This window comes from Danio rerio, chromosome 6 (genome assembly GCF_049306965.1).
Source record: "Danio rerio strain Tuebingen ecotype United States chromosome 6, GRCz12tu, whole genome shotgun sequence".
Lineage (NCBI taxonomy): Eukaryota > Metazoa > Chordata > Actinopteri > Cypriniformes > Danionidae > Danio > Danio rerio.
The window spans coordinates 43,030,692-43,056,379 of NC_133181.1; the positions used below are offsets into that span (position 1 = coordinate 43,030,692).

The window sequence follows — 25,688 nt, forward strand, 5'->3', positions numbered from 1 at the left end:
CTTATTTAACAACATACTTTACATGCCAATTTGCACATAACACATTAACCAGTTTTGCAAATTCACTGTACATTCACTCGTCAATTTGTATATTTGCATTCACTATTTACTTCTATTTTTAAAATAAATGTATCTGTTTTTGTCCTGTCTCTGTCATTCTGATGCACTAGAAGCTGTCACGAAAACAAACTCATCCTATTTGTGAACATACCTGGCAAAAAAGCTATTTCTGATTCTGATTCAAAGAAGACATTTTGAAGAATGTTGGCAGCCATAAAGACATCCACAGCATGTTAAAAAAAAAAGTCACAAGTAACATCCCTTCAAAACATCGTATTTTGTGTTCAGCACAAGCAAGACACTCAAACTGGTTTTATTGGAACATTTATGACAGACATTTGGGCTTAATTATCCCTTTAAGAGCAGATACTGCTGTCTGCACCAAAGCCTGTTTTCTCTTATTTTTATGAGTCTATTATAGGCCTAATATCAGCCTATGTTGTTTGTGGGATATAAACAATATAATTTTTCCTTTCTCAGTTTTGTTTGTACCTGAACAAACAAAGTGGCTAACTGTCTACACGTTCTATATGTTTAAATATTTTATTATCAATAATGCATTTTTCCTTGGTTTAAAAACTGCTGTTTTGCTTTGGTCTCGACGCCCTTTCCTCAGGAAGTCAAGACTCGTCCGTGAGCGTGTGTGCGCGCGCCCGTGATTCTCGCCTGCTGTCCTCCTGACTCCTGGACTGCTGTAACGGTGCAAAATGAAGTGGGAGAATGCAGTAGTTGAGGCATAATCTCGTGTTATAATCCCGTGTGAATTACAACTTCATTGTTAACAAATGGATTTCAACCGTCATTGCCGTGTCTCAGATGCCAGATGATGTTCGACAAGAAGGACAGGTGAGTTTCGAACATGATATTGTGCTTATGAAAAACAAAAGTGTGGTAACTTTATTTAGGAAACGAGAATGTGTATCTGATTGAAATGTAAACGTCTGAGAAATGTATTAAATAGTATATTGAATTGCATCAAGTTTAGAGCATCACATTTTACGACATATTGTGCACTTAGTCTCTTAATTTCTCTTAAAATATGACTGAACTGAACTTAACTGCATTTTTTAGGCTAGTTTAGAGGAATTTACATCTATTTCTGATACCACAAATGCGAACTTGTAGTTGTACAGTTATGTTTAAAACAATTGAGCAGAAGATATTAGGCTAATAATTTTGTTATTATCCCTTTAATTGCCTGCTCTACCAACTGGTTGACCATATTTTTACAGTTTTAAATAATGGCAGCTAAAGTAATTTAAAGAATGACTGTTTTAAATAATGGTTTACACACACAGTATTGCTGGTTTACAAGAAAAAAAATCTACTACACTTTGGTTTTATTTTGGTTTTATTGTTAAAAAATTCAAGAAAGCTTGTTAAATGAGAATCTGAAATATTTTATAGCATACTTCAAAAATTAAGATGATTTAGTATTATTTTTTTAAAAATATATTTTTGTTAAATAAATTGGTCTTGCACTTCATATTTTCAGATTTTTCATAGTATATTTATTCATTCCAGTACTTTACAACTGACATATATACCATTTGGTAGAGGCTGATATTTTAGAAATTATGGGATGTGTTGAAAAAAAATGCATTGAGTGTGTTATAGCGATATTAGGAGTTAAGAAATGCAATTAAAAATGTTCTTAGTGAAGCAGTTAAAGGGTTATGAGATTGTTCCTTCCACTTTGGGAACTTTTGGTCTCTGGGACACAATATGTTCTGCTTATTATTATTAGGCCTAATATGTATATGATTGGGAAAAGTAATTAATTTATTAAAAACATGTTTGCCGCCATGGTATATATTGCGTTTAAAAAAATCTAGTAGTAAAATTGCATGTTGATCACATAACAGATATTTAAATGTTTTTTTTATCATTATATTGATCATAATAATAATTCTCTCTGTGAAATTTGTGCCTGTGACAGGTAGAATGTATAAAGACAAAATAATGTTGAAGTATAAACAGAATTATACATACAATATTATATAGATACTAAATATACACAAAGCTGCTCATATCTGTAAATGAAGTGATGAATATTAAACACCTTTACATATGTTGATGCAGTTGTTTGTGTATACAAAGATGTGGTAGACTAAAAAAAAAAAACATTCATTTAAAGAATTGACATTTAATATTTTAAATCTTATCTGATATTTTGCCTCCACAACCTGCATCATTCAGCTGTAAATAGATAATGCACAAACCAGATGGAACTACCTTTTGATGCAATGAATTATTACAGTGTTTACAAGGAGACTTTCCAGCTCTGCTGTAAATATTAATATTTACTTTTATGCATTGTCTTTCAGAGCTTCAGGAGCATCCGCCGAGCCTCAGAGGACACTTCCAGGCTTAGTCACCTGTCCCTGAAGATTGTCGGGATCATCAAAAACCCAAAACATAAGCAGCATTCAAACATCTCAGTGCAAAAAAAAATGTACTTCAACATGCTTCACAATAGCAAAAGTCTAAGTTCTCCAAACTCAAGAGAGCAAACACCGAAAGTGCACAGAAAAATTGTAGTGGAGCATAAGGGGTCACAAGAGAGGAGGACAAATAAAATAGTATATCCAGAAAGAAGACTACAAGTTGATGAGACAGAAGTGGAAATAATTCTGGAACAGGGAGATGAGTTAGGATGCGGGGATGAGCTAGCACATGGAGTTGATTTAGATTTAGCGGAGGGTTTAGAAAAAGACAAGCCATTGGAGTCGGAGGATGATGAAGTGTCAGTTGACCTTCATTCTGATTTATATAGTAAGAAAGAAGTAGATTATAACATAGTAGCAGAGGAGCTACAAGTAAAGGACATGGGGAAGGCAGCATGGGGGCTGACTAAAAATGGTAAAAATAAAAGTTCTCGTAACGTTCAGCTGGCTTCTAATGCAGTTTATGAAAGCTTAGCACACGCAGATCGATTACTTTTTGACAAAATGTGCACTGGTAAAACTTTAATTGAATCATTTTACCCTAGTGGTATAGTAGCAGACAGGATGTTTTCAAGTGAAGAGGACATTGATGTGATGTTCCCAGATATTTGTGATGCAGGGGAGGCATTAGCAGACAAAGATGGACTTTCCGAGTGTGACCTCTTTGAACAAACGGAGCCTCTTCAATTAACAGAGACAAAGGACAACATTAATGGAGATATTATGATGCTTACCATTGAGGAGGGATTGAACAGCTCTGATTTATCCTCAGTCGAGGAAGAGTATGATGAAATGCAGATGGAAAAAGAGCTGATGGAGGAACAAATAAACAAATCTGTTGCAGGCAATAAAGCTGCTATTCCCTCAAACAGCGAAGAGTCTGATCATCCCTCAAATTCATCTTCATCTTCTCAGACTTGTGTTCTTTCAGGGTCCGATACAACCTTGGATGAAATAACAAATAACAACTACAATAGCAAAAATATGACTGAAAGCGATGAAGCAATTTCTGCCATCTTAAATCTTGTTCTTGTTCAGCAGCAACCTGAAACCCAAGACCAAAATTCTCAACAATATCAAGACGAAGAAAGCAATGGGGAAGACAAAGAAGAACAAGTGGTTGACAACCTGAGTGAATCTGAAGGAAAAGAACTCATGGTAGACAATGTGTATGAGGAGACAGAGCCAAAAATCCAAGCCAAGGACTTCCTCCAGAACAGGAAGTACTTTATGAGTCGTTCTATATCTGTGGAAACCCCCGGTAAGAGAGCTGACCTACTGAGCGGCCTTCCAGCAGGAAATGGGCGGCTTTTGCTACACCCACAGGCCTTCTATACAGACCAGTGTTTGTTTGGAGATAGCAGACCTGCACTGACAGGTTCGTTAGGATGTCTTTCACAAGGCACACGCACATCAAAAGTCACTCGAGTGGATATACCGCCCCCTTTTGAACTGGCATCCATCACGAAGCGACCAATCAGAAAGAGCTCACCGTCTATTCCCAATGAAATCTCTGCTTCATGTAAAAAGCCTGATTTTGGGTTCAAGCGATACCTTCTTCCATTGCGGTTCCTTAGGAAATCTGATCGAAAGAGTATGATGGATACTCGCTCCATCTCTTCCAGATCCTCATCCGAATCAAGTCCGCAAGGATCATGTAGACGCATGGATTTTATCCGACATAACATGGGCAGCCCAGAGTTGCAGAGGAGTCCAGATTGCACTCCGCCGGTGTCCCCTTCTTCCTTTCTCTCTCATAGGAATAGACGAAAAGAGGGACTAAATTTCTCCCTAAATAACGATTTGGCTTGTAGCTCCATATCGATTGAGCCAGGCTTCCTCTCTGAGCCCCTTCCCCTTTCCAAACCTCGATCATTTTCATCTCCGAATACAGATTCCTCTGAATACGAGAATGTTCAAAATGTTGCTTCTCACTATGAGAATGTGCAGATTCGCCTCCTGAATCCTGTCATTCAGGGTCAGCGAAATCAGAGTTCACCCAGTGACACTGATGGTTACGTGGACATGAGCAGTCTGCCAGGCTTCCAAGGCAAAAGTCAGTCATCTGAGCAAGAGACAGATAGGTACAGTACAGTAGTTTATAAATTAATTACATTCATTTTATGACACTCATTTCAATACATGCAGTTAATACACCAATTTCTTTGGTAATATGTTCCGGTTTTGAAGAACTAGACAACCACATTCAGTTCATCTTTACTGTCGGGATCATAATTTGTGTTATTTAATGAATCAAAAACGTGACAGATAGGTTTTAAATTTAAGGCGAATAGACAGAATATATCAGTTAGTAAAATCATGATAGATTTTCATTTTTTCAATAATTTTTCTTTGACTTAGTCCCTTATTAATCAGGGATTGCCACAGCAGAATGAACCGCCAACTATGTTTTACACTGCAGATGCCTCTCCAGCCTCAACCAAGTACTGGGAAACACCCATATACTCTCACATTCACACATGCACTCATGCACCTATAAAAACATGTGTTTTGGATTGTGGGGGAAACCGGAGCACCCGGAGGAAACCCACGCAAACACGGGAGAACATGCAAACTCCACACAGAAATGCCCAGCTAGGAATCTAACCAGCGACCTTCTTGCTGTGAGGCGACAGTGCTAACCTCTGAGCCACCATGCCGCCCTAGATTTCCATTTATCCCTTATTTTAATTTAATATATATTTTTACTTTTTATTTTATTGATTTTGTCAATATAATCCACCAAAACACTGTATTATGCATGCCAAGGCAGTTGGTGGTGTCACTCTTCTTCCATGCACAAACGCTCCTTTTTTGTTTTGATGCCAGAGTACTTTAAAACTTGTGATACGCATGCGCATGACATGACCGTTTTCACACATCTGCATCATAAAACGTTTTTGCATCTTAAAATAATTTTCAGACCACCAAAAATGTCCTGGATGTCCCGTGAATAAATAAACAAATTACATACAATTTTTTTATTTTTTTTTACATTGTCATACGTATGTACCTTAAAAGCCATATGTCTGACAAAGTACCTATTTTATGATTATAATAAGTATTGTTCTGTAAAGTTAAATGGCCTATTCACAGTAAAACATATGTTTATTTAAAGCATCTACTGCTGTTCTATTATCTCAGTGCTTAAGTTCTTCCTAGCAGTATAGATTTTGATTTGCTGTTATAGTTTCTGGTTCATCAGCTAGATAGATTGATATTTGGATTCTGGTGCATATATATACATATATATATATATATATATATATATATATATATATATATATATATATATATATATATATATATATATATATATATAATAAATTGTATTATTATAAAAGTATTATTTAGCACTGGGTGTGGTTCTATCTTTTTAAAGACTACTCAAATTCATTAGAATCAAATGTTGCATTACTGCATAACTTCTACTGCATAACTTCCACATTTTATATTAAGAGGCTGGCTCAGCTGCTCCACTACCGCTCCCTCTCAGACCGAAACAATTAAAATAAATAGCAGTGTGGGGTTTTTGTTTAACATTAGAGCACCTAAGGAAATCTCATAGCTGTAACAAGGTTTCTGGAGCCTTATATGCCACTTTAGTGGCCAACTACAACATAAAACCCTAAAAACACGACACAATGTAAACAAAAGAAAATATTTTCAATTTTCAATAATTTTCAATTATTCAAGAGGAGACAAAAATAAATAACTCAGATGAGGAACAATCCGAAATAATAAACAAAGCTAGCAAACTAACTAAAGTTAAAACTGCTTTTTTATTTTAAGAGACAACATGGACTTATATCCGTGCTAACCTCGATACAGGAGAAAACTGAAGAAAATCAGTTCAATTAATGCAAAACAACCACATTTTCATAACATAAAATACAAAACATTCTTGTTAAATAAAAAGCATAAAGTGTTGTGTATGTGTATCATGATTCTGCTTTTTCTGTTATCAGTCTCTACACTTTCTGTTCTCCAAATGTGAGGGCAGATGGAACGGTGGGTGTGTTTGTAGGCGTGGCTTGTGCACAAGAGAAAAAGACAACGGCTCCTGACAAACTGGTGAGCTTATTGTGGTTGCTTCTCCAAAGATATCTACATACATGATATATGTATAAATGTATCATGTTTACATTTGTAACTCAACCTTTTTATTTCAGACCGTCAGCTGCTCCAGAGCCTTCTATAGTGCCAAAGAGCTTCTGGATAGCGAAGCCCAGTAAGTCTTGAAAACAGCACCACAAGTGTAACACGTTTCAAATCATTATTAAAAAAAGCACTTAATGAGTCTTTTTTTCTTCATTTTAAGGCATGTTAAGACTCTACAACTTCTCTATGAGGTGGGCTATTCAGATATCTATTAGTGACATTGTGTGTTTGCCTGTGCCTTTATTGAGCGTCAAAGCTCTTTATTCTAGCTCTCTATTGAGACTTCAGAATTGTTTCCTTTTATTGTAGATTTGGCAGTATCTTCAATGTTCTGGAACAATTAAATATAACCTCGGATACACTACACAACAAAAACAGTGAAAAAGATAATAATTTTAAGGATGTTTTCTGTCTGCTTTCACAAAATAGTCAGTTAATGCTGATGAGAGGTTGATGACGGTGTGGACGGAGGTACCTGATATTTGTACTCTTCACCAAGATATTCACACATTACTCGAGACGCGTCTAAAAGAATGGTGAGATGTTCACTTATGTCTTCAAGTGCTTATCATCCACAAATGATGTCCATCTGTCTTCATCTGTTTTCTATATTTCACTCCAATCATAAGGGATCAGAACGAAGGTATCGCTGAAATCATCCTGGCGAAGAAGACAGAGTTTTCCATTTTCTCGTCTTACATCAGTCATTATGATGACAAGTTGAATTATCTGGAACATATACAAAGCACAGTAAGGGATTTTTTGGTTTTAGTTTTCATCGATTGATCAAAAGTTGTTATTTTAAATGGGCTTATCCATCTATAAGGCATTCAAATCATTTGTTACCACTCAAAATGTACAGCAAGATTCATGTGTGTTTTGTACTGTATTAGATGTGAATGTGTTTTAGCTTTGTTTTCAGTTCCTCAGAAATGTTATGTATTTCAATATGTGTGTATATCTCAGTTATCAGATTCAGTGACCCTGAAAAAGCAGCTGCTGCAGGTCATTGTGCGCATCCTACAGTACCGCATGCTACTGACAGGTGACTTTTAAATGTTTCATTCTGTGAAAAGGTTTCCTTTTTTAAAAAAAGTACAGATTTTTATTTTTTTTATATACTTAAGGGTCACCTATTATGCAAAAATCACTTTTAATAGTGGTTTAAACACAGTTACAGTCAGGTTCATAAATATTGGGACATTGACACGATTCTAACATATATGGCTCTATATATCAACACAATAGATTTGAAATGAAACCAGAGCAAATAAGTTGTGCTTTAACTGCAGCCTGTTTGTTTTAAGCTGCGGTCACACTGCACTTTCCTCCCCATAGACTTCCATTCATACGCACGCAAATGCCTCTGACCAGAAACGCAAGGTTGCAAATCAAGTTTCGCAGTTCACTGTGTTGAAAAGTTCAAGCTTGGTAAACTCTGACCTGCGAAATTGCATCACTTGACTGCGTGAGACCAATCAAGGATCAAAACATGACCTCTCTGAATAGAAATTTTAAATATGGAGCAATCGCTTGCTTTTCTTAATGTCTAATTATCTTGTTTAATACTGCCCCTTTTCGCAGAGCCATACAACATACAATTTCACAAGCTCAAACTCTAGTGTGAATGCGGCTTTAATTTGAGGGTTTTTACATCCAAATCAGATGAATTCTGTAGGAATTAAAACAGTTTGCATATTTGCCTCCCTTGTTAAAGGTCCAAAAGTAATTGGAAAATATTGGCTTCTTAAGCTGCGCTCACACTTGACTTTTTTCCCCATTGACTTCCATTCATACACACGCAAATGCGTCAGACAGGAAACGCAGGGTCATGCATTAAGTTTCACAGGTCGCTGCGGTGCAAAGTTCAAGCTTGGTGAACTCTTACCTGCGAAATCGCATCACTTGACTGCGTGAGACCAGTTGAGGATCAAAACATGACCTCTCTGGACAGAAATTTAAAACATGGAGCAATCGCTCGCTTTTTTAAATGTCTAATAATCTTGTTTAATCCTGCCCCTTTTTAGCAGCACCATACAACAGACTTTCGCACACACAAACTCTATTGTGACCGCAGCTTAAGCTGTTCCATGGCCAGGTGTGCGTTATTCCCTCATTATCCCAATTACAATGAGCAGATAAAAGGTCCATTTCAAGAGTTCATTTCAAGTGTGCTATTTCCATTGGGAACCTGTTACTGTCAACTCTCAAGATGAGATCCAAAGAGCTGTCATCATTAGCATAGGATGTTAGTCTTGTTTTTGAATCTGCCACTATACTGACACATAGGCATTTATAGCTCCACCTTCTATTAAAAGGAGCACAATCTCAATTTTGAATTCAGTTTCAAAGAGCTATAAAACTTTATTTGTTGTCTATTTTGAGCTGAAATTTCAGACAATCTTTTAACATCTTGTAAAACGAGCATAATAGGTCCCCTTTAATATTACTTATTTTTCATGTTTTATTACAGACTACCTAAATAATCTCTCACCAGACTCCAGAGAGTTTGAAAATACACAAGGTAAATTTGCTCATTGATTATTATTTTTGTTATATAACATATATTTAAAATATATTTTGTATGTTTGTCTATCTATTTTTAATTTTGGATTACTGTAGAGTGAACGCCATTTTGTTTCCTAATTTAGTTTTAATTCGTTTCAAGAAAGCTTTGTGTGATCCTTATCTTGTTTGCAATTACAAAGGAAGTCATCTATCTTATCTCTGAGTGTGTATATAATTGATTTTCTTAAGCAACAGCAAGTCTCAGATCTTGTAGATAGTTTCAGAAAAGGAAAATGACCTTTGACCCCTTCATGCCTTTTCATCAGTCTTCTAAAACAAGCCTGTCTGCGTAATTTATTAATGATGATCATTTATTTATGAGGCGCTGCTACAGGAGTGTATCTGATTTAAAGGAGGATCTACTGTTATATTTCGCACTGTGATGCGCTATGCTTAATGTGCATTTTTTAAAGCATTTTTAAATGTTATTTGCACTCTTTAATGAAGTCAATGTGTACTCAATAAATGTTAAGTAATATATTTATTGTATATTTTAATTTATTTTTAATACTTCATTATAAAATTATCTTTTAAATATTCTAAAGTGCCTCTTTTGTTCACAGATGCTTTGGTCGTGGTCTCAGATGTTGCTTATCATGCCAGTGATAGTCTTAAGAATGGAGTGAGTATTTGAACATTGGCTGAATATGCTTGCAAAGAGTGTAGATAAGGATAAATGCTTGTGTAACCTAGGCGTTATGCAGATATGGCACCACTGTGCAATTTTAGCATAGTTTTTCTTTCTGACAGGCGGATCTCATGCGTTTGGTCCATATTGAACATAGTGTTCTTGGTCTCACAGATCTCATTCAGCCTGGGAGAGTGAGTAATTCAATGACTCCATGATAAAATTATATCTTATAACACATATCCTATCAAATTGGATGAAATTGTCTTTTAAAAACTTGTTTAATGTGCTATTGGTGAGCATAATTGTCTGTCTGTAGGTGTTTGTGAAAGAGGGCACACTGATGAAAGTCAGTAGAAAGTGCAAACAGCCACGTCACCTTTTCTTGGTATGTTTATTTCCCTTAAGAATTGTTCAGCTTAATTATCAGCAATACAGAGGTTGCATTAGACAATCGGTCACTGCTTGGTTTTAAAGAGATAGTTCACCCACAATTGAGTTTTTTAAAAACAATTTTTAGAAGAAGTTGTGGTCTTCCATAAGCAAGGTCATTAGTCATTTGGGAGTCAAAAACCATGTACAGGGAAAGCTAAATGAATACCCACGACAACTGACACACTGAGGTCTAATGAAGTGAAATGAAACTAAAACTGAACATTATTTATAACATTAGTAACTTTAACATAACACTTCTGCCAAAACAATCCAGGTGACATTTTTTTTCAGTCTGAAACATGAGCTGTCTGTCACATAATTATGTATATTATATGTTGGGAATCTGTGAATTCAATCTTCCAGACTGAGATCCCACACAATAATGTAATCTTAACCTTTTATATAGGTTGCAGCATCCAGGATAAGTACAACTATCATTTTGATAAGCAGTAAGGTAGTAGTAGTTTAGTTGTAGTACTTAGTAGTTTGTACCCATGCTTATCTCATTATATATACAGTGCATGCGGAAAGTATTCATAGCGCTTCACTTTTTCCACATTTTTTTATGTTTCAGCCTTAATGATAAATGGATGATATTCTTTTATTTCCTCAAAATTATACACACCATACCCCATGATGACAATGTGAACAAAGATTTTTTTATATTGTTGCAAATTTATTAAATATAAAAAACCTGAAAAAATCATTCAGCTTTAAACTGAGCTCAGGTACATTCTGCTTCCACTGATCATTCTTAAGATGTTTCAGCAGCTTGTTTGTAGTTCACATGTGGTAAATTCAATTGATTGGACATGATTTGAAAAGGCATACACCTGTCAAGGTCTCAGGGTTGACAGTGCATGTCAAAGCACAAACCAAGCATGAAGACAAAGGAATTGTCTGTACACCTCCAAGACAGGATTGTCTCAAGACACAAGGCTGGGGTAGGTTATAGAAACATTTCTGCTGCTCTGAAAGTTCCAATTAGCACAGTGGCCTCCATCATCCGTAAGTGGAAGATGTTTGGAACCACCAGGTCTCTTCCTAGAGCTGTCCGGCCATCTAAGCTGAGTGATCGGGCAAAAAGGGCCTTAGTCAGGGAGGTGATCAAAACCTGATGGTCACTCTTTCTCAGCTCCAGTGTTCTTCTGTGGAGAGACGAGAACCTTACAGAAGGACAACCATCTGTGCAGCAATTCACCAATCAGACCTGTTTGGTAGAGAGGCCGGACGGAAGCCACTCCCCGCCTGGAATTTGCCAAAGGGATCTGAAGTACTCCCAGACCATAAGAAACAAAATTCTCTGGTCTGATGAGACTAAAATTGAACTCTTTGGAGTGAAAGCCAGGGGTTACGTTTGGAGAAAACCAGGCACCGCTCATCACCAGGCTAATACCATCCCTACTGTGAAGCATGGTGGTGGCAGCACCATGCTGTGGGGATGTTTTTCAGCAGCAGGAACTGGAAGAGGAAATAGTAAGGATAGAGGGAAAGACGAATGCAGCAATGTACAGAGACATCCTGAATGAAAACCTGCTTCAGAGTGCTCTTGTCCTCAGACTGGGGTTCATCTTGCAGCAGGCCAATGACCCAAAGCACACCACCAAAATATCAATGGAATGGCTTTACAACAACTCGGTGAATGTCCTTAAGTGGCCCAGCCAGAGCCCACCCCTAAATCCTATTGAATATCTTTGGAGAGATCTGAAAATGGCTGTACACAGTCACTTCCCATCCAACCTGAAAGAGCTTAAGAGGTACTGCAAAGAGGAATGGGCAAAAATTCCTAAAGACAGGTGTGCCACGCTTGGGGCATCATATTCAAAAAGAGTTGAGGCTGAAATTGCTGCCAAAGATTTATCAACAAAGTATTGAGCAAAGGCTGTCATACTTATGGACATGTGATTTTTCAGGTTTTTTATTTTTATAAATTTGCAACAATTTCAAAGAATCTTTTTTCAATTTGTCATAATGAGGTATAGGGTGTAGAATTTTAAGGAAATAAATTAATTTATTCCATTTCGTAATAAAAAATTTGGAAAAAGTGAATCGCTATGAATACTTTCTGGATGCACTGTATATATAGTTTTAGGCAAAATTATTAGCCCTCCTGTGAAATTTTATTCTTTTTCAAATATTTCCCAAATGATGTTTATCAGAGCTAGACCATTTGTCACAGTATTACCTGTTATGTTTTTATAATTATATTATAAAATAATTATATATGTTATGTTTTAATTAATTATATATGTAAATTTGAAAAATGATGGTCAATGTTATTAGCTCCCTTGACAATTATTTTTCTTTCCATTGGCTACAGAACAAGGCAATTTGCCTTTAAATTGCACTTTAAGCTGAATTATATTATCTTGCAAAACTAATAAGTTATTATACACTTTCATCATGGCAAAGACAATGTTTTTAGAATTAATTTAATTTAATTAATTCTTTGTTTTTAGAATTAATTTATTAAAACTATTGTTTAAAAATGTGTTGAGAAAAAATCTCTGACAAACAGCACTTGAGATATGTTTTAAATAGAATGAATGTTTCAGGTTAGAGAGGTCTGATCATTTTGTCTTGTTAACTGTATATACTGTAGATGTCCTGAAGACCATTTGCAGAGACTGTAAAAATATTTTAAATAATGTTCAGTCTTAATTTTTTTGTTAGTAAATGTTTTTTAGGGGAACTGCGTCTTTAAATATCACATTCATTTGCTAAGATGAGATTGTGAGAGTTAAGCTAACGAGATATAGTTGCTTACTTTCCCCATAGTCTCTGTTGTCTCTCCTTTGTGTTTGTGAGCTATTTTACTTGTTTTTAGAGTTTCCTGGCAGGATGTTGTCCTGTGTGTGTTTATGTCTACATGTGCTATTGTTTTTCCATGCTGCTCTCACCCCAGAATAAGTCTGTGGGAACGGGGACAGGTCGGCCTGTTGAGATAACCGAACAGAGGGTGACAGGACGGACGTGAGGTGGGCTGTCAGAAATACTTTATATTTCCAGACAGACAGCAGTGTGGTGAGATGGGCACGTGGCACAGAGAGTGCCAGCCTCAGATCTCCCTCATGTTTTATTGCTTAATACGGGGGACATTCTGTGGCCGTTTATAGTTTCTCATGCAGAAGAAGACAAAATATGCTCTCTTATCAAGAATTATCTGAGGGTAGGGAGGCACTTCTAAATCCACTGTTTTCACAACATTCCGTCTACAAAGATGTATTTTGGTGTTGTTCACTGAATTTTAACCTTCACTATGATAACCTGTAATTATTTGCACATGGATTGGTACTTTGAAATAAGAACATATTAAAAGAAGAAAAATTACGGTAACCAGGGGCGCCGCTGGTTGTTACAGCCCTATGAAAACATTTTGTGGGTGTCACAGATGATAGTGAAGAGAAGGAGGTGTTACGGCTACCTTAATTACTTGTTACAACAAGATTGTTAGCTAATGTATTAATTAACATTTTAATTTAAGCTAAATGTAAGAAACATTAATTCATGTTAATGTATAATTGTCATGTATAAATTTATAAATGTCATGACTTTACTTGGAGGGGCACATCACCATTTACTTATGCTTAACTACTCATGAAGTCCCGTGTTTAAACTGTTTATGTTGATGTTGACTGAACTCTGTTCTATTGTTATTCAGTGTAAACGCACTAAACGGACATGCATAATGCCTCATTCACACTAGCAGCAACTTTATAGCTTCCTGTCGCTCTGAGTAGCGACCTGCTACAAACGCAGGTCTGTATAGGTCGATAAAGCACGAATACAACTGGCCTCTGAGCAAGCTGAGAGAGGATCAGTGCTCCAATTAGCTGTGGCTCAAGAAAGTCGCTCTTCATTTGCATAAATTAGAAGGATACTCAACTTTGTCACATTGCTTGACACGCCCACCTGGTCACCAACGATAGATGTCGCTTGCGTAGTTCGCCGGAAGTCGCTCGCTCTTCGCTGAAATGAAGGGTCGCTTGTTCTTTTGCCACTGCGAGCCACTTGTAGTGTGAATGAGGCTTGAGGAGTCCATGAGTGGTTAAGAATGGGTAAATGATGATGTGTCCCTCCAAGTAGTCATAATACAACTATACATTAACATATCATGAGTTCATGATGGTTAAATTAAGCATAAACTAATGTGGTAATTAATACAATAATTAACAAACAACCATATACTAACAAGTAATTTAGCAAGGCAAGTTTATTTGTATAGCACTTTTCATACTCAGTGCAGTGGCAATTCAAAGTACTTTACATAAATAAGAATGAAACAGACAAGTATAAGAAAATAAAAAACATAATAAAAACAGATTAAAATGTGTTAAAGCAGGTTATAAAAGAATGAAAAAGAAAAGAATCTGTCGGACGTAGCACATTCAGTAAAGGCACAGCTAAACAATTAAAGTAAGCGTTATTCACTCATGAACTCATGTTGTAGTTAAAGTTAGTTTATGATTAGCACATGCATTAGCTCATCATTAGTTCATAATAAATTAATGTTTAGTGTACATATTAGCACATTATTCATGTACTGTTATTGTAAAGTGTTACCGGAATGACATTAGACGGAGCAATTCATGAATAAAGACTAATATTATATTTTGTATACATTGCTATACTTGTTATATATGCTGTGTTATTTAGGCTTGAAATCTGGTTTGAAATCATCATATAAAAAAACCCTTCCTAGATATTGGTAATTTTTTTTCTCTTTGTAAAGTATTAAATACTTCTTGGTTTCACTTCACACAACCTCAGTGTATCACCAGGAGCCAGTGGGTATTGATTTTGCTTTTCTTGTATGTTTTTTTGTTTTTGTAATTAGCTTCTGACTTTGCTGTATTTTGGGTGTACTTTGTGAAACATTAAGTCATAATTAAAGATACAGTACACCCAAAATAGAAAACTGCTTGTGGTCAAAAATGAAAACAAACTTATGGTCAAAACCAGTGTCATAGTGACCCCTTGTGGTGAACATTGGTGACCAACTCAAATTAAGGATCTTTAGAATGAAAATGGCCAGTTAATTTTCTCACCACTTGTCCTTCAGTGTTAATAGTTTTTTCTTCAGTCAAAAGTAAGGTTTTTGAAGGTTTTGACGATTAGATTTCTGTTTTGTGGTGCTCAGTGGTTTACAATTCCATATTGCAGTTTAAATGCTGCTACAAAGGCCTTCGTTTAAATGAACCCAGCTGAGGATTAAGGGTTTTACCTATCAAAACTATCAGTCATTTTCTTGTTGGTGGTTCATTCTGCTGTGGTGACCCCTGATAAATAAGTGACTAAGCTGAAGTAAAATGAATGAATGTATACTTTTTATCCTCAATTTTCCACAAATGACCCATCATTTCCTCAGCTCGGGTTGTATTATAAAGCTGCGTTGAAACTGCAAAGCTTCTGAGCACCATAGACGTCCACTATAAGATAAATCCTGCATGTTTTCCTAAAAAATACCCTTTCTTTTGGACGAAGAAATAAATTAAGGTCTTAGATGACAAGGGGTGAGTAAATTATCTAAAATGTTTATTCTGAAAGTGAACTAATCCTGTTAAAAGTAACAGAACACAATATTATTAATAGTAATTAGATGTGTTTGTATGCTACCTGCATGTTGTGAAGATTATGTATGTCTAAGCTTTATATTTTACATTTTCAGATGAATGACATAATGCTTTACACATATCCCCAGCAAGATGGCAAATACAGACTCATCAACAGATTACCTCTGGCAGGGATGAAAGTAGGACGGCTAACGTTTGTGGATGCTTCAACTGTTGATTACTATTAATTATAATTAGGATGACTATGATTATTAAACCTTTCTCACTCTGCCTGTCTTTCAGGTCAGTAAGCCACCTATGGAGAGTGCTCAGAGTGCAATAAAGATAGAAGTGAAAGATATAAGCATCACTTTGTCTGCAAGGCAAGAGACAAACACATCACATGTACTGTACTGTGTGTGTTCAGTGTGTCTGATGCTTGTGTTTGTGCGCGCAGCTCCTGCATTGAACGAGACGGCTGGTTTGTCACAATGAACCGGACACTGGTGGATCTTGGCTCTGCATCAGGAGATCCAGTGGACAGTTTTGAGGTTAGGATGCTTCAAGGGGTCATGAAACCAACCCCTCTTTCGAATCAAGTCTACCTCAGAATAAATGAAATTGAATAATTAAATAGAATAAATAAAATATGAATAATTTGGACATATGAAGCTGACTCGCTCCCTCTCTTCGAGGATTCCCTCGAAGGAACAAGTGAAGGGAAGTTTGCAAGTGCATGTCTAAAAGTAGATTGGAACGCAGACATAATCCCCTCTCTCCAACTTTATTTCCTGTCAATATCACCTGTCCTATCATAATAAAGGCAAATACGCCAAACAAAAAAAAACTGTTTATTTTAAAATTTAGATTCTCGCATGTCTACTTTTCGTATCTGTTTGCGTTTGAATGCATCTGATGGAAGCATGGTCCATCCGATGTTCCGGTGTCCGTCTGAGCACTCTTGTAAACCAGTGATCATTAGAGTCAATTCCAGTCATATCTGTTGAGTTTGTGAACACAAAAGCTTATCGGCTGTGGTCAGGAATCCACCCAGCAGCACTCAAAATGCAAGCAGGAAATGCTGTAATTGTCACATTTTATACATTTTAGGACAGAATTGTAAAAGTTCTGACAACACTACCATCACCGCGACCCATCATAGACTACACTGTGGTCTTACAGCTTTGCCAAATAATTCAGAAATGTCTTCTAATAAGATAAGAAAACTCAGTCTTATGAATAATAATTAGAAACCTACACATCATTGAAGTACTCACAGACTTATGACACATCAGCAGCAGTGACACCAACCTGATATAGATGTTAAACACTGAAGATAAAAATAGGGGGGAAAAACTTAAGATTAGGGGCGAGGCAGTGGCGCAGTAGGTAGTGCTGTTGCCTCACAGCAAGAAGGTCACTGGGTCGCTGGTTTGAACCTCGGCTCAGTTGGCGTTTCTGTGTGGAGTTTGCATGTCCTCCCTGCCTTGGCGTGGGTTTCCTCCGGGTGCTCCGGTTTCCCCCACAGTCCAAAGACATGCTGTACAGGTGAATTGAGTAGGCTAAATTGTCCGTAGTGTATGAGTCGGTGTGTGAATGTGTGTGTGGATGTTTCCCAGATATGGGTTGCGGCTGGAAGGGCATCCGCTGCGTAAAAACTTGCTAGATAGGTTGCCGGTTCATTCCACTGTGGCAACCCCGGATTAATAAAGGGACTAAGCCGACAAGAAAATGAATGAATGAAAACTTAAGATTAGCCATTTACTCCCTAACCTTAAAACTAACAAATGCTAATCCGTTAACATTTGTTAGCTTTTCATCTTTCTTAAATCAAGAAGCATTTCTTAAAACAAGAAGTAAGAAAAATAATCTTGCTTTAGCTTTGAGATAAGCTTATTTTACTTACTCAACTGGCAGATAGTTTTTAAAGCTACATTAAACAATTAATTTTGACTTATTATTTCTAAAAACAAAACAGTATAACCTGTCTAAAAATGATTCTTGATTTAGAAATTTTGACTAAAACAAGACAATTTTTTGCAGTGTGTTGTCTTAATTGATGTTCAAAACACATAAATCTGATAAAAACTTAGTCCAGGGGTCCGTTCTTCGTACCTCGCTTAAATGATCTAAGATTATTTGGCAGATCCTGGATCTTTTAATCTTGATAACTGATCTCTCGCTAATTTGGTTCTTCAAACAAGTTTGCGAATCAGATTAGAATGTCTGGATGAACTGATCTGAGATCGCTGCGTGTGTTGTGAAGGACAGATCTGTCGATCCTCGAAATCATGATCAGCAATGCAACGATTGGCTGACGGCACAGCAGCGTAATGACATCATCTGATTAATATTCAATTATCCATGTGAGCAAAATTACATCAAATTAGCAGTAAACGGTGCGTTAAATATGACACGCAAGAACTTTCCACATTTGTTGTGAGCTGCAGGCTTTACACTTTCATTTATCAAGACAAGAGTATTCATCATGTATTTCAATGCAAATCAATGTATTTAGTTCTACGTTTAGAAAAGATTTTCTTCATAATAGTAGCCGTTTTTTAATCGGTGTAAAGAATAACTGGTTGTTTACAAAAGCATTTTCATATTGGTAAAGGTGTCTGCAACTTTTGTGAAGCATCAAATCACTGGCATATTAACTATCAAAATATGTTTATGACTGCATAAATGTATTATTGCTTAAAAAAATCACATATTGTGCATTTCTATTATACACAATTTGTTCTAAAGCGATCTAATAAGTTCATTTCAATAAGTTTTCTCTTTGCACCAGATGGCAGTCTTTGTACTTTCATTTCGAGGGTGCAGATTGCATACATTTTATTAATATGTATAACTTTATTTATTTTATTAATGACTATAACTTTATATATATATTTAAAAATTATGTATTATTTTCCCAAGTGTAACTACTACTGTAAGAAAATATCAGAATTCGGTACATACTTTCTGTATTATCTTTGCTTGAACTAAGCCGATCTAATCCTGTTTATATGAATTAAACCTGCTCCCGATCAGGTTTGACCTAGCAGAACTGTTGCCATGACAACAACTCTCGGATCAGCTTTGAAGAACGAAACGATCCTGGATCGTGTCAAATCGTCAATATCCAAATCCAGCTAACTGAGTAATCCACGTACGAAGAACGGACCCCAGGGTTTTATGATCCTTCAAAGGGGGTCATGAGCAGAGAAATCATATGATGAAATGATATGATGAATAACATCCTGTAAGATTCAGATGTCAAACATTTCTGGTTAGTCTAAAACAGCTTATACACATTACAGTCAAGCTGCCAAAATGAAGCAGGTTGCGTATGTGTCACTTTATTTACATAACAGTGTGGCTAAACTCATCCTCCACAGAAGATCAGCTCCTGTTTCTCCACCCACCAATATGTGCTGCAATAGCTAAATAAAGAGAGTGGAAAACACAGATCTAAACAAAACCAAAAACCACAAAGATGCTCCAGAACACTTTAACAGAACTGAACACCTCACAATTCACTACAAAAGAGTTTTTAAAAAGGCAGTTCATTTGCACTTTTAAATGGATGTGTCAAAGTGGCACCTGAAAGAGTTGACATTTTGTTTCTGGTTTTGAAATGATGCCCTTTGTGTATTAGTTGGTAGAAAGCCCAGAGAAGTGCCTTGGAGAAAACGCGCCGCCGCTGTTGTCAGTTTCCCAGGTGACGGTTTGCATGAACTGTCCGTCACATTTCAGCCTCACGAACAGACGGCATCACTGCCATGCCTGTGGCAAGGTACAAACACACACACAGTAATACACACGAGAACCATTCACAAGCTTAATTCTGTTTTTCTCGTCTTATAGGTTGTTTGCAGAGATTGTTGCAGGAACAAATTTCCCCTCAAATACATGAAGAACAGACGTGCCAAAGTGTGTGATCATTGTTACACTGAACTGCGCAAAAATGGTACAAACGCTACGTCTTTCATGCATTGAGAGTATACAGTTATGATTGCTTGAATCTTATCATGTGTTTGTATTCTCTTGAGAGATGTTGCCACAGTAATAGAGGGCTCCAGCCGTCCGCTTTCTGCTGTCTTTCAAAACATTCATCCATCCAGTCTGTGGAGGAGCCGCAAAGGACAGTTGACTTTCAACCAGGTATCCCATAACCATGTCCTATACCTGAATATAGTGATTTTAAACAGTGTTTCACATTTACAGTATGAATTGCATGGTTTGTAAGTGACTTAGGTAAGGAAGTGTCCTCAAATAACATTGTTTAATGCAGTGCATTTCAAGGTTGGAGCTGAAAGGTCTTAAGTGCTTAAGTGTATTAAAATTAATTTGAACTTATGCCCCTTTGACTTAAATGTGTGAACTTGTTTCATCCCAAAATTCAAAGAAACGCGGACAAACATGTTTACATATTATTAAGTGTATTTGTCTGTTTAAACACAACCTAATTCCAAAGTGTCCTGGGATCAGTTTATCATACTGAGCACATCCGTCAGTCAGCGCTTATTCACTGATTCAGAGGTTGCCATGAAGGCCGATGATCGACGAACAGCTTTGATGAATAGAAAGTGAATGCAGACATTTTTTATATTCATTTCATCGTGCTTTCAAGTATTAAAAATATTGAAGAAATGTGGGAAAATACTTAATGATAGGATGATAGCGGGATAGAATGGTAAACTATGGGAGAATCCCGGCAGAAACTGGAGGGTTGACTTGTATATAGTAAAGAGGAGTTGTTTGTGGAACAACAGTTTTGAGAGGGAACGCAAAAACTTTCAAATCTATATTTTTCTATCGCTGTTTTTTTTCTTCCACCCAGTTTTTTTTCTTCCATCATTTTTTCCCCACCATCACGTCCCTTCCGGGTCTCCGTAGATTTTTCAAAATACATTTAATTTAAATAATAATTTTCATATTTTATGAATGTTTTTTAATTATGATTAATTTTTAATCAGATGTAAAATGTGCAGCATTAGTGTATTATTGTGTATAAATTTAATTTCAAAATAAAAACTAAATCTACTAAATAACTTTTTTTTTAACTGATTAAAAATGTGATTTAGGGCTGAATGATATTGCAAAAATCTAACATTGTGATATTTTTTATTCTGTGATATATATTGCGATACAAGTACAATTTCACTACATGTGTTGAATAATTATTTGGAAAGAATTTATAATTTTAGATTGATTGGGGTGATTCTGCAGGGCAGTGCACCTGTATGAAATATAATAAACAATCTACAAGCTTAGATACATTCTATAAAGAAAAAGATGAAGTGATATAAACAGCATTTTACAGGTGTTTTAAGGAGTCGAACTGTATTCAGGGATACAGTAATTGAATACTGAAATGTAAATTAATACTGCATAGTTTTCATTTTATAAGCTATTCAATAGAATTTATCATTACTAATTTGTCATTAAGTCAAAGCCAGTACAATTTCTTAGGCCTGAATGCTTTTAAAACCCTCACACAGTCACAGGCCTCAAAAAAACACTTGCGAAATGATCAAATAAATCCAGACTCAACATTGAGTATGCTCGCGATGTTACTATTGTGATTGGTATCGATGCTGAAAATAAATTTAAAATATTTAAATGAAGCTTAAAAGAGGAAAAATTTGATAGAATTTTAAACAAATTCTGATATAAAAATATTTTGGAAAAAAAATCAGTAACGTTAAAATTATGTTTGAAATACCTATACAAATATTACTAAATAAGCTAGAAATTTAAAACTGAAGACTTTTTTGAATTGCCACATGTGTGTTATGAGAATAATGAGATACATTTAATATCAAATTAAATAATATGTATTTGTTGGTGTTTAATAGCATTATGGTGTGTTGTTGTTTAGGTGACGGGGTCTGAGGGTGTGATGAGCGGGACCCTGCAGAGGTGCAGAAACAGCAAAAGAAGCTGGAGGAGCCTGTGGTTCCTCCTGAAAGATAAAGTTCTCTACACGTACCCACAGCCTGAAGTAAGGCACACACTCAAACTTTTCACACATTAACCTCAAACGTGCAGTTTCTAATCTCTAGGTGTTTTTTTGTGTGTGTGTCTTATATAAGGAAAGGGTCGCGTGTGAGACGCTTCCTCTGCTGGGTTTCTCTGTAAGGTCTGAGGCTGAAGGAGAAAGCAGTGTGTTTCAGCTCTACCATAAAAGCACTCTCTTCTACACTTTCAGAGCCCAGGACAGTCACACTGCACAGAGGTTATTACATCACACTCACACTTAGAGTATTTAGTAGATAGTGGATAGATACACTCAAAAAATTAAATTGTTTTATGTTCAACCCATTTAAATTTGTAAAAAAAAATCTATAATAAAGTTAACTTACAGTTTTTCTCAGTCACTTTGGTGCATTTCTCACAACACCATTTACATTTGCACAACAGTTAATGCATTTTTCTAATTAATTAGTCATTTGTGCACATCATAGTAGCAGTTTCTCATTCCTTCCACCAAATTGCAAATGCTTTTGGACATGCAACAATTGCTTTCATACAACTCTCTGCTGTTTATAACATTATCATTTGCTTATGTCATGTCAGTCAAAATTAACTAAACTTGTGAATGCTGAATAGTCATTGCATATAAAACTAATAGTCCTCATTTCATTACTTGAGTCATTACATACAAAAATGTTGAACTAGTTGTCAAATCTTTCAAGCAAATTTCATAAAGATTTTTGGTCTTTTTTTCTTCCTGAAAATGTCTTCTAAATTGAACAGTTTCATAAATAATTTACAGACAATATGCAATATGGTTTACGGTTGTGCACAGCTCTACTCAAAGGAAGTTTGTGTTTGTTGTAAATAAAGGTTTATTTATTCTTTTGCACAATGCTGTGAATAAATTAGAATTGCAAAGAGCAAATGCAGTAAAAATGTGAAACATACATATTCAGTGTCTTGTACTCAGATACCTCACTAAATGCAGTGATGTTTAACGTTACTGTAGTTTTCAAATGCTTGTGCAAACAGTATATAATGCTGTCTTGAGCATTTTCTGGAAGTGTTAACAAAATCTTATTTTTTTACATTGGAAAAAATGTACAGAGTAAACTGTCATAATGAAAACATGACAGATATTTGACTATCTTGTTCATAAACAATGGTGACAGGACTTTTCATTTTGATGACACTGATACTTTCATTGACATCAATACTTGCTTTTGAGGAATGAGCTATCCATTTTGAGCTAAGTGTTGTGAGAAATGCACCAAAGCGACTGAGAAAAATTGTAATTCCTTCATGATGTCCCAACACAAATTGATTGTGTGGAACCCAGCAATTTTACTGGATAGATAGATGTATGAATGGAGGGATGGATGGATGGATGGATGGATGGATGGATGGATGGATGGATAGATAGATAGATAGATGGATAGATGGATGGATAGATAGATAGATAGATAGATAGATAGATAGATAGATAGATAGATAGATAGATAGATAGATAGATAGATAGATAGATAGATAGATGGAGAGATGGAGAGATGGAGAGATGGATGGAGAGATAGATGGAGAGATGGATGGATAGAAAGATGGAGAGATAGTTGGGTAAATAGATAGATAGATAGATAGATAGATAGATAGATAGATAGATAGATAGATAGATAGATAGATAGATAGATAGATAGATAGATAGATAGATAGATAGATAGATAGATAGATAGATAGATAGATAGATAGAGAGATGGAGAGATGGATGGAGAGATAGATGGAGAGATGGATGGATAGAAAGATGGAGAGATAGTTTGGTAGATAGATAGATAGATAGATAGATAGATAGATAGATAGATAGATAGATAGATAGATAGATAGATAGATAGATAGATAGATAGATGGATGGATGGATGGATGGATGGATGGATGGATGGATGGATGGATGGATGGATGGATGGATAGATAGATGGAGAGATGGATGGAGAGATGGATGGATAGAAAGATGGATAGGTAGATAGATAGATAGATAGATAGATAGATAGATAGATAGATAGATAGATAGATAGATAGATAGATAGATAGATAGATAGATAGATAGATAGATAGATAGATAGATAGATAGATGGATGGATGGATGGATGGATGGATGGATGGATGGATGGATAGATATTTTAGATGAATTGATGGATAGATATTATAAAAATAATATATAAACACACACATATACTGTATTTGTACATAACATATATACAGTATGTTTAATACTATTTCAATGTGATCATTCTGTTCTATTCTAGGTGGGTCAATGCCATGGAAGAGGCTACGGTCTTCTAGCATCATCCATCCTGCTCCTGTCTTCTCACATCTGAAATTAAATCTTCGATTGATCATTGGAGAGCGATGCATTTGCACGTCATACCCGAAAACCCTTCCCAGTGTGAGTGGGAGCATAATCAGCCATCCCTACACTATCATGACGCCACAGGCATATTTTTGGAATGGCAAGGGAACAAAACGCTCACACTCAGACATTTATATAGAGCCAAACGCTTCTTCCAAAGACCTCGCTGAGCCATGGACACACTTTAAAAGGCTCACTTTAGCACTTCCAGCTGTCATTTTTTAAAACTAATGAGATGTTGCTTTAACTTAACTAAATCATTATACATGGTAATATATTACACAGAGCACTAAAATATAGAAGGACAGATTCTGGATGTGAAGAGCAGCATGTATTTATATGATATTCTTATTAGATTTCTGTTTACTACATATATGGACGAATATTATAAGTCATTTTTGACTTATTTTTGGACTGAGTTAATAACTTGCAACAGAGCTGGTATTCTTGTTGCTATTAATGATGATAATGTAATGTTTAATTTACTTATTTTGTCCAAACTGCCTTTCTGTGCACTTGAAATGTTATCAGTGACTACATTTACATGGACATCAGTAATTGAATTATTGGCCTTAATCTGAATAAGACAATAATATGGTTAAGGTGTTGACATGAATTGCTTGCTGAGTGTTCCATTCATGTTCTTCTTTTACGTGTTATAGCACAAAATTCGATGAACATCATTGCATCATCCACATTTCCTCCGGTATGGGGTTCCATTTGTGCCAAAATTCCCTTGCCTGCTTTCTGTTTTGTACTTCACAATTGTCTTCATCTACTCTCATTGCCCATATGTTCAGAGTCGTTCACGTACTTGTTGTCTGTTGATGTCGTCTTAATCTGTTGTTCTGTTGATTTTTCTCTGTTTTGTACGGTCATATTCTATGGAGTATTCTGTCATCTGATTTGCTGTCCTTATTGTTGTCTATTCATCTTTACTGTTATCCTTACCGTTGTATATGTCGTCCTTCTGGTTGTTTATTCTGTCATCCTCACCCTTGTCTTTGCTGACGTTTGTTCTGTCGTCCTTACTGTCGTCTATGCTGTCATTACCATTGTCTTTGCTGTCATCCATGCTGCAGTTTATTCTGTCATCCTTACGCCCCATTCACACGGGGCTCGGGTGACATCAGGCTTTGGCGAACTGCATTGTGGATCTGTTGGCGCCGCTTCAGAGGCGTTGCTCGCTGCAAAAGTTGGGACTTAAACTTTAAATAAATTTTTTCAAGCGCCGATGGAAGTGTCAGCCAAACAGATCGCTTTATGCAAATACACCAGCTCAGACAGTGGCCTATTGCTGACTAATTTCATTGGCTGACGCTGTTATGACGATCGCGTCAGCCCCAACTTCAGACATGCCGTCTGTCAAGCATTGACGCTAAAGCAATGACTGTAAAAAATATGGACGACGCGACAGCCCTTTTTCCCATTGAACGCCTTGAGGGCAAAACGCCTGCTTAACGGGCACA

The 25,688-nt window shown here is 36.1% G+C and overlaps 2 protein-coding genes across 2 annotated transcripts in view; one reads left to right on the forward strand and one right to left on the reverse strand.

The window, feature by feature from the left end:
* pfkfb4b (6-phosphofructo-2-kinase/fructose-2,6-biphosphatase 4b) overlaps nucleotides 1-25,688 on the reverse strand; it is a 516,544-nt gene that overhangs the window by 485,612 nt on the left and 5,244 nt on the right. The gene's annotated exons all lie outside the window — the stretch shown is intronic.
* On the forward strand, nucleotides 744-25,459 carry fgd5b (FYVE, RhoGEF and PH domain containing 5b). The gene is given in 21 exon segments (NM_001365456.1): nucleotides 744-906; nucleotides 2,388-4,591; nucleotides 6,476-6,581; nucleotides 6,680-6,738; nucleotides 6,829-6,859; nucleotides 7,098-7,204; nucleotides 7,298-7,418; nucleotides 7,635-7,713; nucleotides 9,142-9,192; nucleotides 9,800-9,858; nucleotides 9,987-10,058; nucleotides 10,184-10,252; nucleotides 15,968-16,051; nucleotides 16,155-16,234; nucleotides 16,309-16,402; nucleotides 19,498-19,635; nucleotides 19,707-19,809; nucleotides 19,894-20,003; nucleotides 21,724-21,846; nucleotides 21,938-22,080; nucleotides 24,116-25,459. Coding segments are annotated over 21 exon segments (3,900 nt in total). The 5' UTR covers nucleotides 744-876; the 3' UTR covers nucleotides 24,153-25,459.